We start from the raw sequence: 14021 nt of genomic DNA, 5'->3' as shown, positions 1-14021 counted from the left end.
TGCCTTGCGTTCCAGAGCAGCCGGTGGCGGAGTTGAGAGGCCTGGTAGCTGTGGGTCGAGGAGACCCCGGTGGCATGAGGCGGCAGGAGGCGCTGGTGGTGACGGCTGGGACAGCCTCAGAGGCCGGCCGCGACGGAGAGCAGCCTAGGCCCGCAGGGCTGGCGTGCCGCGCGCGTGTTGAGCCTGGTGGTCCCCAAGAGTCTCGCCAACAATGTGAGTTCAGCTCCAGCTTCAGACCTTGGCGGTGTTAGGATCAGTGACAAGGCTGGGCGGGCGGCGGCCAGGGGGCGGGGGAGACCCCAAAGTGGAACTAGCTGTATCACTTAAGGTTTCTGGAAGTGGGATGGAGAGCCCCTATTTGGAGGTAAGGACACTAGAAGAAATCTAGTGACAGCAGGGACAGCCATGGAGGCAGGCCTCCACAAGTGAGGATAGGGAGCAACATAGTCTCTCCTTAGGTCAAGAGCTATGTAGAAGGGGGCTATCGTCCCTTCAACAAGGATTCCTGAGCCCAAGGACAGGAAGGATATCAGCCTCAACTGAGTTGGTCCATAACAGCACGGTTTTTTAAAGGGACCATGAATTCATTAACCCAGAGGAATGTACGTAATGATGTTGGGTTTGAACTTGGTGGCATACCACTTGTCTACCATGCTCCAGGACCTAGGTTCACTCCCTTATACTTGTCTGGGAAGTAGGGTAGGAACCACTCACCCCACCCCAGGCATCATTCATTTCCCAGATCAGGAAACTAAGGTGCAGAGCAGAGGGAAGGAGGTGAAGTCAGCCAGCACTGGCAAAACACTTGACAATCATCTCTGGCAGTCAAAGCCCACAAATCACTACCTGGGTTAGAATGTCACACTGCAATCCTTCTTCTTCCCTCTGCCTATGGAACATGAAAACAATATTCAAATCAGTAAAGACTGTCTAGAGGCAGTTGTAACTGGATTTCTAAGTACCTGAGCCGTTGGCTGCTGGGGAGGCTTGAGGGCCAAGGAGGACTGCAATCAGCTTCCAGGGCTGCTTAGAGCCTCCTTGATTGCCTCTCTGGGGACTAGCTGGAGCATCTGGAGGCTCTCTCTGCTTGGGCACTCTAGGAGAGAGTTTGCTCCTAAATACAAGTCATTATATTGATCTGCATCAGTACTGCCCTGTGCTCTCTCTGTGTGTCTCTGTCTCTCTCTGTATGTCTCTCCCTCCATCTCTGTCTCTGTCTCTCTCTGTCTCTCTCTCTCTCTCTCTGTGTTGATGTGTGTCTGTGTGTCTGTGTCTGTCTCTCCTTCCACCTCTCTCTGTCTCTCTCTGTATGTCTCTCTCCCCCATCTCTGTCTCTGTCTCTCCCCCTCTGCCTCTGTCTCTGTCTGTCTCTCTTTCTCTCTATCTCTCTCTGTCTCTCTGTCTCTCTTTCTCTCTGTCTCTCTCTGTCTCTCTCTCTGTGTGTTGATGTGTGTCTGTGTCTGTCTGTCTCTCTCTCCCTCTGCTTCTCTCTCTCTGTCTCTCTGTCTCTCTGTCTCTCTATCTCTCTCTCTCCCTCTCTCTCTCTGTGTCTCTCTCCCTCTGCCTCTCTCTGTTTGTCTCTGTCTTTCTCTGACTCTCTGTCTCTGTGTGTGTGATGTGTGTCTCTGTCTGTGTGTCTGTGTCTGTGTGTCATGTGTGTCGTGTGTGTCTATATGTCTGTATGTGTGAAGGCCAGAGGACAACCCCAGCTCTCATTCCTCAGTTTCACTGAGAAAGTGAGTACCACTGATGTTGAAGTTTTCGTGCAGCATAGGTTAAACTGGCTGGATGACTGGCTGTCTGGCCAGGGAGCTCCAGGGATCAATCTGCCACCACTTCAGGCTTTTCTTATTATAACACACAAATAATTGTATTAGCCCACAGGCAACTGTGAGAAAAACAAACACAAGTAAAATGGTCGGGCGCATTATAAAAATCAGCACCACTTGCTGTTCGAAGTCAAGGAGCCTGGCAAACCTTATTATAAAGCAAACCCCAGAGTGGCACCAACACTTAAACATAGATAAACAAAGGCACAGTGTGTGGATTTCCCCTTCTGTCATCTTTTTCTTTTCTCTGTCTCCAGTCCCCACTTCCCTCCTTCCCTTGCTTTTTCTTAACGGAGGACTTTTCCCTCTCTAGCTTTTTGTCATTCTCAATTTCCAAGGCCCCACCAGTCTCCTTCAGCAGTTTCCTCTGTGAATTCTCTTGCTGCCAAACTGCAGTCTGTCAAGAGACCTGTGCTTTTGAGCGGGCAGCTCTTCTCTGTGATCTGGTATAAGCTTTGCCTCCTTCCTTGCCATGTTATTTCCCATGAAGGTTGTGATTCTACAGAGAAAGCCTAAAGTAGTCAGGTTCAAGTAGCGCTGGTTCCTACTCACATGAGTCCCAACCTCGGAAACAAGAACGAGAACCTCAGAGTACCTGGTTGTACCTTTTCTGAGTCTGGGGACATATCTGAATCCTTACTATTGGAAGTGGACCAGGGTCACATTTGAGGCTCTTGTCCTGATTGAGCCTGTAAGACTCAAAGTGAGTCTTAACTACTGGAAACCCTCCTCCGCCAACACACACACACACACACACACACACACACACACACACACACACACACACACACGCACCCCAAGTGAGACAAGAACAGAGTTTGATGCAAACACAAGAGGTTTATTTTTCCGGCATGTTGGGGTTGAACTTCAGTCAGCCCCTTGTTGTGAGTGACTAGAAGGCAACCCTGAGTGGTTATAACAAGCAGTTTTTATACTTTTTAGGGGTACAGGTTACATCAGGAAGGTTACAATTCAAACTTACTGGATAAGCATATTGACCTTTGAATCTATTGGCTAGCAAGCATGGGCAGATTATGAAGTGCATTCGAATTCTATCTGGGACCAGAGGGTCAGGTTACTATCAGTCAGTACATTCTGTGGGTTTTCAAGAATGTTCCTGCTCCTCCCGAGAACTGTGGGTGGAGAATGGAACTAGGCCTAGCCTTGCCCCGGGGTGGGTGGGTATAAGGCTGTCGAAAGCCCCTATGGTCCTTCATGTCCGTCTGCAGTCAGAACAAATACACTCATGCTAACTTTTGGTTAACCTGGAGTAAGGGGAGATGTCTACCATATCTTTGTGAGAGTAACATCAAATTTCAAATATATAACAAATTTGCTTGAGTTTTCTCTGGCTCCTTGAATTGTGACAGGAACCTCTTGTTCTCTAGTGTTGACAGACACATCCATGCCGTACCTGAGCATACGTCTGCTGTCCATCTCTTATGCCACACTCCATTTAATATTCCAATCAGTGGAACAGAAAGACTTCTACCTTTACGGATGGCGGTTTTAAAAGACAGATACTAAACCATTAGTTATGCAATAATTGTATGCAGATATGCAAATAAAAGGACAATAAATGAAACAAAAGAGGAAAGAAATGCTGTGAGCTGTAGGTTGGAGAACCAGGGATGCTCCTCTGAGTAACTGATACACAATAAAGCTGGCACTTACAATTTGAGTGGCAGTTTTACTTAGGCAGAAGCTCCGGAGGAAGACTGGTCTTGTGAAGATGGGATCAGAGGGGGAGGGAGGGCCAGGGGTGGGAAGTTGAATCTAAAGATGCAGCCCAGGCCAGGAAGCACACAGCTCTTCTGTCCTCTTAGGGTTCTGTTCCCTGAGAAGAACAGAAAGAATGCAGCAAGGCACTGAGAAGGAATCCTCCTGGACTGGAGCAACAGGGAGAGATGGGGCCAGCCTCAGAGGCCAGGAAAAGGTCTTAGTCTTCCTTACAGTTAACTTCTATAGGTTTAATCTCTTATTTAAGACTTGTTTTATTATTTGTGTGTGTCTGTGTGTGTGTGTGTGTGTGTGTGTGTGTGTGTGTGTCCACGTATCTCTGCGTGTTTATGTGTCCTTGTACATGGGTAGCCACAGAGGCCAGAAGAGGGCACTGGATTCCCTAGAGCTGGAGTTCCAGCCTGCTGTGAGCCACCCTGTAGGTGCTAGAAACAGAATGCCTGTACCCTGAAGGAGCAGCAAGCATTCTTAGTTGATGAGTCATCAGCTGGAATCTTTAAAAACGAACGCTAAAGATGCTGAGATGAGGCTGGCCTAAAGCACTTGCTGTGCGAGTGTGAGTGCCTGAGTTTGAGCCCAGCTAGACCCAGTAGCATCCACCATGAGATGGGAGGCGAGTGCACAAGAGTTCTTGGAAGTCTTCAGAAAAAGCAGCATGGCAGTACACAATGGTAAACAAGAAAGAGAGGAGAGATCCTGTCGCAAAGGAGTGGAAGATGAGGACTGAACCTGAGTCTCTGTCTCTGTCTCTGTCTCTGTCTCTGTCTCTGTCTGTCTGTCTGTCTGCCTGTCCCTCTCTCTCTCTCTCTCTCTCTCTCTCTCTCTCTCTCTCTCTCTCTCTCTCACACACACACACACACACACACATGCACACACTGCATTCTACATCTGAGGCACAAATCTGTCTTACCCTTTACTTTGCCCTCGCCCCCAAGCCAAATGTCAGGAACAGAGTAGGTCTTTAGCCAGAATTCACCGCTGGGTGTGGTGATGCATACCTGTAATCTCAACAGGTTCTACAGCTGACTGTGAGACACAGGGAGAGTTTGCCACAAAACAAAGCAAACCACACCCTGAACCCCTCATTGTTGATAAATGAAAGTTCACGAAGTTAACGAGAATGTGTCACATATTTCTTCACCATATTTAAAGAGAATCCCGAAGCCCACCTCACACACTCAGGAATTATGGGAAAGGATGAAGTCCTCCAGACCAGAAGTTGTAATGACAGAAATAATTCCAAGATAATCCCTCATGGCAAGCCATCTATTGGTTCTAAGGAATGGCATGCTGTTTTTAAAAAAGTTATTCATATAGGAATGACGGCTGGAAGGCTGGGCAGGATTGGCCACAAATCCACTATGAATGTTTTTCCAGGGAAGACGTTTCTATACTGTGAGCCCCACAAGAGAATCAAGGAGGTTTTGGAAGAAGAACTTTCTATCAAGAGGGATGAATGTCACGTGAAAAGCCCAACTGCAGGTAATCGTGCCACAAGCAAGTACCTTTGCTAAATGAATATGAAATTGCCTGTCTGATGGCAGGTTGGTTAATTTATTTGTAATGAAACAATAACCATCAAGAGAAATAAGTTCTGGGAAATGTTAGAATGCTTTCTGGCCTGTGTCCAACTATACCTCCACATATAGGGAAAAATGAACTAAATCTTCCATGCGAGCTTTGCTGTCGGTACTCTTGGCTACTTCTTTCTGTTTAACCATAAGTAGAACACTCTCACATGCTTGGGACACAAAGTAACATCTTCCGACTCATCAATGTAGATTTGCTCAATGGCAGGGGTTCCCAAATGGTACATTGTACCTGGATGCCTAGACTACCAAGTTCCCAGGTGACTGATGCTCCTTGTGCAGAGCCCCTCCCTGGCAATGACTGTTACAGCAGAATGAGAGTCACTAAACCAGTTCAAATCACCCAGAGATCACATTTTAGCAAAGCACAGTACATGAGTGACACAACTGGGTACAGATAACTCTCAAGATGCTTGACGTGATGTCCATGCTCAGACATGTCTGAGATGACTGGCCCCATGTGCCTGTGATTCCTTTTCCAATCCCTGGGAGAATATTTATAATCAGGTTTTTTATTATATTGCTCATGGGGTCTTGAATTTTCTAGAAGAAAAAATATGCAGGTCAGCAGAATGGCTCATGGGGTTAAAATACCTGCTGTGAAAGAAAGCCTACTCACCTGGGTTCAATCCCTAAAACCTACCAATCCCAAATTCCCTTCATACTGCTGGTATACAGCTCCCTGACAAAAGCAACTTCAGTGGAGAAGGTTCACTGGATCCATAATTCCAGGTTACACTCCATCAAGGCAGAGACATCAAGGCAGGAATGTGAAGCAGCTAGACACACCCACGGTCAAGAGCAGAAAGAGAGAGAGAGAGAGAGTGCATGCCCGCTGCTCAGTTTGCTTCTGTACTCTAATTCAGTCCAGGACTCCAAGCCCAGGGGACCTTGCTGCCCAAACTGTGGTCTTTGCATATCAATTAGCATAACCCTACCAACATGCCCACAGTCAACCTGATTTTGACAATCCCCCATTGAGACTCTTCCTGGATGGTTCTAGGTTGTGTAGAGTTGACAGAGCTAATCATCACATCATGTAAACGCAGAAAGAGAGAACCAACTCCACAAAGTCGTCCTGTGCCCTTCACATGCATGCTACAGCACACACGTGCCCCCCCTAATACTAATAAAAATAAAATAAATGAGAGAACCATAAGTACAGGGTTCAGAGAACTGGCAATTTCTGGAGAGAACTGTGGAGATGCTGACAATCTCAAGGTGTATCATTCAGACTCTAGCCCACTTCACATTTCTAATCAGCCGTGGGTATTTACTTTTAGGTCTGACTGTATCGCCAATGTCACACAGCATCTTCAAGAAAAGCTTTAAGTTTACTCTACCTGCTGCGGATAGATGGAGAGTGGCCTACGTGTAATGTGGTTTTGGTGGCTAAGCAACTTTTGTCCCAAGTTATTATAATAGTTTAGATTTAGTTTCATTGTTTCAAAGGACGAACATAGAAACTAAATAACAGGTTTGCTATTCTCTGAGGAGGAAATGAGTGTTGTATCATTCTTACTGAATGCATTAATGTGAGGCAGCCTAAAGAATAGGAAAGAAACATTTGTTTTTATAAGTATTTTCAAATATCCACTTAGCATGCAGCTACCAGGGCTGCATTTTTATGGTATCCACCAGAGGGCGCACAAAGGCACTATTTCACCTAGAAAAAAAAATCTCAAAGATGATATAAAGTTGTGCTTTAAAGGGCTCCTCCAGAATAGGGACTTGGTACCCAGGGAGAGTGATAGACTCTTGCCCACTGCAGTAGGGCATCCCTAACGGGCCGTTGGTCTTCTAGTAGGGTATGCAGAAAACCTGATGACCACTGGAGCTTCTCCTTCCAGAAGACACACATAACCACACACAGCCGGGAGTCCACATGCAGCGTTCAGGAACGCCATCTTAGCTATCTAAGATTCTAAGAGCGAGTGTGCACACAGAGGGCTGCTTCTGTGTTTATCTGACCTTCCTTCCTCTCTCTTCCCTGTTGTGATACCCTTTGGTCCCCACGAGTTTAAAAACATTTCCAGATTGAAAAAAACAAAAAACCAAAAAAACAAAAAACCCTTCCTTTTGAAGGAAACCTGTGATTTCTCTACCATATCCATCCCCTGAGTGGCATCCTGCAAGGCTGTATTCTCCTTTCTGTTATCAAAGCCTCAATATGGCCCTGGAGAGCATCAGTTTCCATTCCCCTGCCTCAGCTCCTTTCTTCTTGCCACCCTTTTCTCCCTCACTTCTCTACCTCTACTTGGCCTCAAAAATATGAATAACTCACTCTTCATTCTTTTGAGTAAGGGTCTCTATATGTAGCCTAGGCTGGCCTTAAACTCGTAGAGATCTGCTGCAGTAAAAATAGAAAAATGGGTGGAACAGTTCCTGCGGTAATTCTGCACCCAGTTATTATTTTTTTTTACCCACTTTTCAAGAGTCTTCCCCACATCAAGAAGTAGTGCACATTCCATTTACTTGATTAGGGCAACATTGAGAAGTCAGGCCCTCAAGTGCCATTCCAGACCATGGTTAAACTTGCTGACTCCATGTGTGGAAGAGCCCTGAGTTTCCCAGCTGTGCCCTTGACGCCTCCATCCCTCTCCGCTGTCAAGGGCAGCAAGGCTCGCGGCTGCTTCCAGCGTGGTCTCCTAAGTCTGTTCTCTACACAGAAAACAGAATGGTCTCCAGGACTAATCAGGTCACCACCACACTCAAACCTCTACAGTGTCTTTTTTATTGTTTTAAATCAAATCCCATCACTTGGGAAGTAGAGGCAGGAGGATCAGGGGTTGAAGGTCATCTTTGGCTCTATCATAAGTTCTAGGCTAGCCTGGGCTACAGAAAAGCTGATAGAAGCAAACACTAGAATAAGTCACACTCTCCTTCCTGCTGGGGCTCTGAGAGGTTTCTAGGTTGTCTAAGGTCATGCAAGAGTCAGATAAGTAGCAGAATCAGATTGCAATTAAAGTCTGATCCCAAAGCCATTCTTTCTATGTAGGATGTTCTGGTCACGCTCAGCTGAGCCCTGTGGGGTTTGTGCCACTGCTCACCGACTTAAGATTCAATGTTTAATATGCCTGATTGTTCTTGTCCCTGGACTCCATGACACTAAGCTGTCCTGGTTTCCTTCCTGGGACATTCTTTTCTTTTGTTGCTTAAGAATTGTTGTTACTCCCTTTGCTCAACAACCCAGGTTTGCCAGGATGATATCCACCATCTTGCCCCACTAGCTCTTTCTGAGCTCCTCCACTGTGATCTCACTAGCACACTCCTGATATTGTGTCTCTAGGCAGACTCTCTCCTGGGTGTCCCTTAATCACTCAGGATCAGCACTGGGAAAAATAACTCCTCCCACCTGACCCCACCCTACATTGCCAACTTATTCCTGGGTCAGTGGCCACCAAATGACAGGGCCACCCCACAATCTTCTTCTTCTCCAGGCAGACACAGCCTACATCTAGTACGGCTTAGATCAAGCTCCAAAACCACTGGCCATATGCCAACTTCACCCTTCAAATACATATATTTTCTCTGTGGTATATACTTTATCAGAACCATGTTGTCAACATTAAAAAATCAGACCCATCCATACCTGTAATCCAAATACTTGAGTGGAAGCAACAGTAATCAGGAGTTGAAAGTCACCTTTGACGACATACAGGGTTTGAGGCCAGCCAGGATTTTATTAGACCCTGTCTTTTTTTTCTTTTTAAACAATATTTTTTAATATTTTATTTATTTATTATATATGAGTACACTGTAGCTGTCTTCAGACACACCAGAAGAGGGCATCAGATCTTATTACAGATGGTTGTGAACCACCATGTGGTTGCTGGGATTTGAACTCAGGACCTCAGGAAGAACAGTCGGAGCTCTTAACCACTGAGCCATCTCTCCAGCCCTAGACCCTGTCTTAAAGAACCAAAAAAAAAAAAGGTGCTAGGGATATAGCCCAGTCATAGAACACTTGTCTAGAATGCATAGGGTCATGGGTTGACCCCCCCCAAAACCTCAAGCACTATCAGATCTGTGTATCTTCAATGTATACAATGTATAATGTAAAATGTATAAGGCCTAAGCTAGGCCTCCCGAGTACTATCAGATCTGTGCATCTACAATGTATACGGTACAATGTATAAGGTACAATGTATAAGGTACACTGTATAAAGTACAATGTATAAGGTACAATGTATAAGGTACAATGTATAAGGCCTAAGCTAGGCCTCCCAGCTGGCAGGTCAAGGGCCTAGGAGTCATAGTGCAGGAGTTAAAATCATAGAGTTTTCTTCCCCTTGTCAAATCTCGGAGCATGTTTACACAGGGAAGCATGGGAGGTAGGGCTTGAAACTGGCCTTTCAGGACCTCTCATTCATCGCTGCCCACAGACAGCCAACCAGAACAAACACATATTTTTAAAAATAAGTTTGACTTTCCTGTGAGATCAACCTGAGGCACTGGCTTAGAATCTCTAGGGGGTGGGAAGCATGCATGGTTTTGTAATTTTTAAATTTAGAATGGAAACCCACAGGAAAAGGTCTTTGAATAGAAGCAGTCAAGGGTACGAAGAGAGAAAAGAGTCTCTACAAGGTTTTAGGACAGGATCTGTGTCTTTGGTGCCTGCTGCTCTCGTCCCTTCCTGGCCAGCTCTGAGGCTCTGCTGGCACTGCCCCTGTCTTGTCCTCCTGCTACCTTCTAAAAGGCACATCCCTGGAGCATGGGGGAGAGGGGTTTCACTCCCCAATAGAGCAGCTGTATCAAAGGGCTTCAGAGCATCTTTTGTTCTACTTGAATATCTCAGCTCTGGTAACTTCTCCACCCAATTATTACATCGAATAAACACAATGTTATTAATAATTTTTCTATCAGTCTTCTTCTTTGAAAGCAATAATCACTTATGCACAACTGTGTTTTGCTTTGGGGGTTTTAACTCTCCTTAGCACCTGCACATGTATTTTGAATGTTTTCTCCATTCAGTTGTAACCTTTAGCACTCCTGTGATTGTATCAGGAAGAACATGACTAGAGTTGGCCCTCGGGACACTTTCATATCCAATTCAATGTGACTGGTCTGCAGAGCCCTGCTCTAGAGTGTAAACTGCGTTCTACCTGCTAGATTTTCTAGGGCAAATATTTATGGTCCCCTGCCTTTGAGAACCTATTCTCGTTGGCTGAGAGGAGCCTTTTCTCTCTAAAGACAGGACAGAGGAGGAGACTGGCTTGAATAGGAGGGGAAGATTTAGGTTAGATTCAAAGAAGGGCTTCGATTTCATAAGATCTAGACAGAAAGAGACTGTGAGTCTGTCCTTAAGGGCCTAGAAAAAGGCTGACTCTCATCTTGAAAGGCAGCATCAGCCACTCTCCTAACCGTGTGAGCCAGGCTGGGGTGACACTGAGCTTGGCAAGCCCTCTGAGCTGCACCCCTGTAGACAGACTCTGAGCTCACCCTTTGACAGTGAAATCACTGTCCTTGTGAAAACAACAGCAATCATTTGTTAAACACAAAGCACTCTATGTGCATGCCATCCAGGCCATCCATGCCATCCAGGCCATCCAGGCCATCCATGCCATCCAGGCCATCCATGCCATCCATGTCCAAGCAGAATCCTACCAGACAGCGCTGTTAATACGGCTCGTCCAGGCTCTCAGCCCCACTTTACTCTGAGCCCAGAGACTGTGTTCCCTCCTGGGCATTGCTTAGTGTGGAATCTTTTAGGGAGGTACCAATGTCATGAGAGCATTAGAGACGGCCGCTGGCTCTGAGGAGAATATTCAGCAGTAAAATGCTCACACGCACTCAGAATCCTAACAAGTCACACAGCTAACCCGAGTTCACTAACTCAGTCAGTGAGCATCGTTCTTTGTTTTGTGGTTAAATTTGTCTTAGGTTTGCTATTCCTGTGATCAACCCCGTGACCAAAGCAACCAGAGGAGGAGAGGGTTTATTTCAGCTTATAACTCCGGGGCCACACTTCGTCACTAAGGGAAGTCAGGGCAGGAGGTGAGGCAGAGGCTGTGGAGAGAGGCTGCTTCCTGGCTTCCTCAGCATGCTTTCCTATATTCCCCAGGGCCACCTGCTCAAGTTTGGTACCACCCACAGTGAGCTGGGCCCTCCCTCATCTATCATCAGCCAAGAAAATGTCCCCTCCCCCAGGCTTGCTCACAGGCCAATCTAGTGGTGACATTTTCTCAGTTGAGGAATTCCATTACTCTTTGTGTCACATTGGCATAACACTAGCCAACACAGAATTTAAGGAATAGCTAAGCAGATGGTTTTAGGATACGGTGGGGATCAAAGTACAAAGTATTAGCAACACTTAAACATGTTCTCCTGAGCAGGTGCCCTTTTCAGAATTCCAGACCTGCCATCCGCACATCACAGTGCAGGCGCCATTTTCCAGGTGTTCAGCACTGTAACAGCAGGATACTGAGCTCGTCATGGGGACATTAAGCCACACCTGGCTCAGGGCTTTTAGGAGAAGCTAATGTTTTGAATGTTTTCTAGTCTGTGGAAATATTCCCACTTAATGAATGAAGGAATTAAATTAGAATCAGATATGGAAAACTGAGCAATACATAGAATTGGTCTTATTTATTCTTGATCCTTTGGTTTTGCAATATTTGTTAACATAACGGCCTTTCATGTCGTTGCGGAGACCCAACATAAGAGCGCACAGTGTTTTGTTTTGTTTTTTTTGTTTTTTTGTTTTTTGTTTTGTTTTGTTTTCGGAGCTGGGGACCGAACCCAGGGCCTTGCGCTTGCTAGGCAAGCGCTCTACCACTGAGCTAAATCCCCAAACCCGAGCACACAGTGTTTTATTTCCATTGCTGAATGCATGAAGTGTATCGAAGATTAGATGGCAAACACCTCATGTGGCTTCATTCATTAGGTTGAGTGTATTCTACTCAGTGAATTGGAAGCGTAGTCCCCCAGGAAAACCCCTTTGAAGCACTTTGTGCTAGGAGGAGAATACACCACTCACTGTCGTTGTCTTGCTCCTAACACATTCACAGTGGCCCTGGATGGAATCTGGAGCATTCGAAGGAATCTCCCCGTGGGAGGCATGATACCAGGACAGCAGAGCAGGAACTGCTCACTCCCACAAACCAAGTACTACTCGAGGCATGGAGGACTGAGAAGTAAGACCCTGGACCCCACAGCCCCACAGGCAGCTGAGGGGGTTCCACAGCTTACAAACAAGAGGTGCACCGTTAATCACCTTAGTCACAGGTCACCTTTCCTGCTTTGCTTCTGTCCTGTCACGTTTTACTTATCCACTGTCTGTCATCCTGGGACTCACAGTCCAGTTACAGAACACAGCTCCACAGACACGAGAGAAGTTCATACCTAACCTGAGACATCTGACTCTACTTCACACGCACAACGGCCAGGCTCTAGGGGAGGGATGTGTCTGTTCCTTTCTTCTAAACAGGTGACAAAAGGGAGGTGAGAGAATTAAGGAAGGACTGGGCAAGATTCTTACCTGTTCCCTTAGTCTCCCCTTAGGTACATGGGCCACCTGTCTAGTGTGCTCGTCAGGAAACACGAGCTTAGAGAAGCATTCCTCAGTCCTTCTTCTGGGTATCTGTCACAGATCTTCAGCAGGATATGGGAAGGAGACAGAGGTCTTGAGCAAAGAGCATTTGCAGACACTGTAGGGACATGCAGCTGGGACATGAGTCCTGAACGTCACTGGGGGGTGACCCTGTGTGCAAAAGCAGCAGCACACAGAAGCCAAGAACGCTCTCTCCCTGCTCCCCCCAATCTCTTGTCTCCTTCTCTTTCATTTTTAAAGACATTTTGCTATGTGTGTATGTGTTTGCTAAATGACCACAGAGGTCAGAGGTCAGAAACAGGATTAGATCTTTTGGAGCTTGAGTTAAAGGCATTTTATATCGTTGACGCTGGGTTCCAGACTTTGGTCCTCTGATAGAGCAGTTCATGCTCTTAATCACCGAGTCAGCCCCAGTCCATGAACTCTTAACCAGAATATGCATCACCGCGGCCAATTCTACAAGCCCTGCTTGCTTCGGATTGTTCTAAGACTTGCGCCCACCATAAGGGATGGGCACAATTCATTGTTCAGATGAGGACACTGAGAGACAGAAAGACATTGCCCAGTGTCACTTAGCTATGGAGGGGAAGTGCTTTGAACCCAGGCAGAACATTCTCAGAGCCCATGCCCTCATTTATGAGGTGCTCTGGTGCCCAGAGCCCAGAGCCAGGGGATGTAGTGCCCGTAAGTGACAAGTGGGTGCAGCACAAGTACCATGAAAGGGGAGGCTGGGATGGGCCTGTGAGACACGGGTGATGAAGCCACTGAGAACTGAGACACAAGATTAAAGGACAGAACTGACCGGAACTCAGCTGTGAGCGTGGGCTGGCAATGATAAAGCAGTTGTCATGATTTTACCTCATGTGAAGTGGGACAGCAAGCATTTTACAGTTGTGTAGGCCACATGATCAAACATTGAAGACGATAAGCTCCAACGTCCGGGCAGGATGATTTGGTCAGGAAGGGAATTATGATCCATAGTCCGAGGGGTTGTGTGGTGGAAATTACTAGCCTCTGCCCATCTGGCTTCCAAGACTGTGCTTATCCACTGGGCATCCTGACAGAGATTCTGGACAACAGGGTAGAGCCAATTAAATCAGTTGGTTGTGGTTAGCCATACACAAATGCCAGGCTGTGCAAGGCAGCGTTAGACTCTGAGAGAGAAGGTACATCTACAACCCAGACGCTAATCAGTGCTTTGAGTAAAACTGATTTATCCTGTGATCCCAGCTACATAGACTAAACCTGGAGTATCCTCGGAGTTCACTTGCCAACAAGCCTCACCAGTTCAGTGAGCTCCAGGCCCAGTGA

General features: G+C 46.5%; 1 protein-coding gene across 1 annotated transcript; it reads left to right on the top strand.

The window, feature by feature from the left end:
• On the top strand, positions 1–14021 carry C8H11orf97 (chromosome 8 C11orf97 homolog). The gene is made up of 4 exons (XM_032910198.1): positions 1–213; positions 4947–5051; positions 12169–12335; positions 13941–14021. Exons 1-4 carry the CDS (start codon positions 75–77, stop codon positions 14019–14021), a joined length of 492 nt encoding a protein of 163 aa, XP_032766089.1. The 5' UTR covers positions 1–74.

The sequence above is a fragment of the Rattus rattus genome, chromosome 8 (genome assembly GCF_011064425.1).
Source record: "Rattus rattus isolate New Zealand chromosome 8, Rrattus_CSIRO_v1, whole genome shotgun sequence".
NCBI classification, from domain to species: domain Eukaryota; kingdom Metazoa; phylum Chordata; class Mammalia; order Rodentia; family Muridae; genus Rattus; species Rattus rattus.
Note: the sequence above shows the minus strand (reverse complement) of the source record. Positions and strands in the feature narration are given on the sequence as shown.

Coding starts and splice junctions, on each gene's coding strand:
- C8H11orf97 (XM_032910198.1), top strand. CDS start 75: ATGAGGCGGCAGGAGGCGCTGGTGGTGACGGCTGGGACAGCCTCAGAG. Junction 5,052..12,168: donor CGTGAAAAGCCCAACTGCAG/GTAATCGTGCCA, acceptor ACACATTCACAG/TGGCCCTGGATGGAATCTGG. Junction 12,336..13,940: donor CCCCACAGGCAGCTGAGGGG/GTTCCACAGCTT, acceptor CTGTGATCCCAG/CTACATAGACTAAACCTGGA.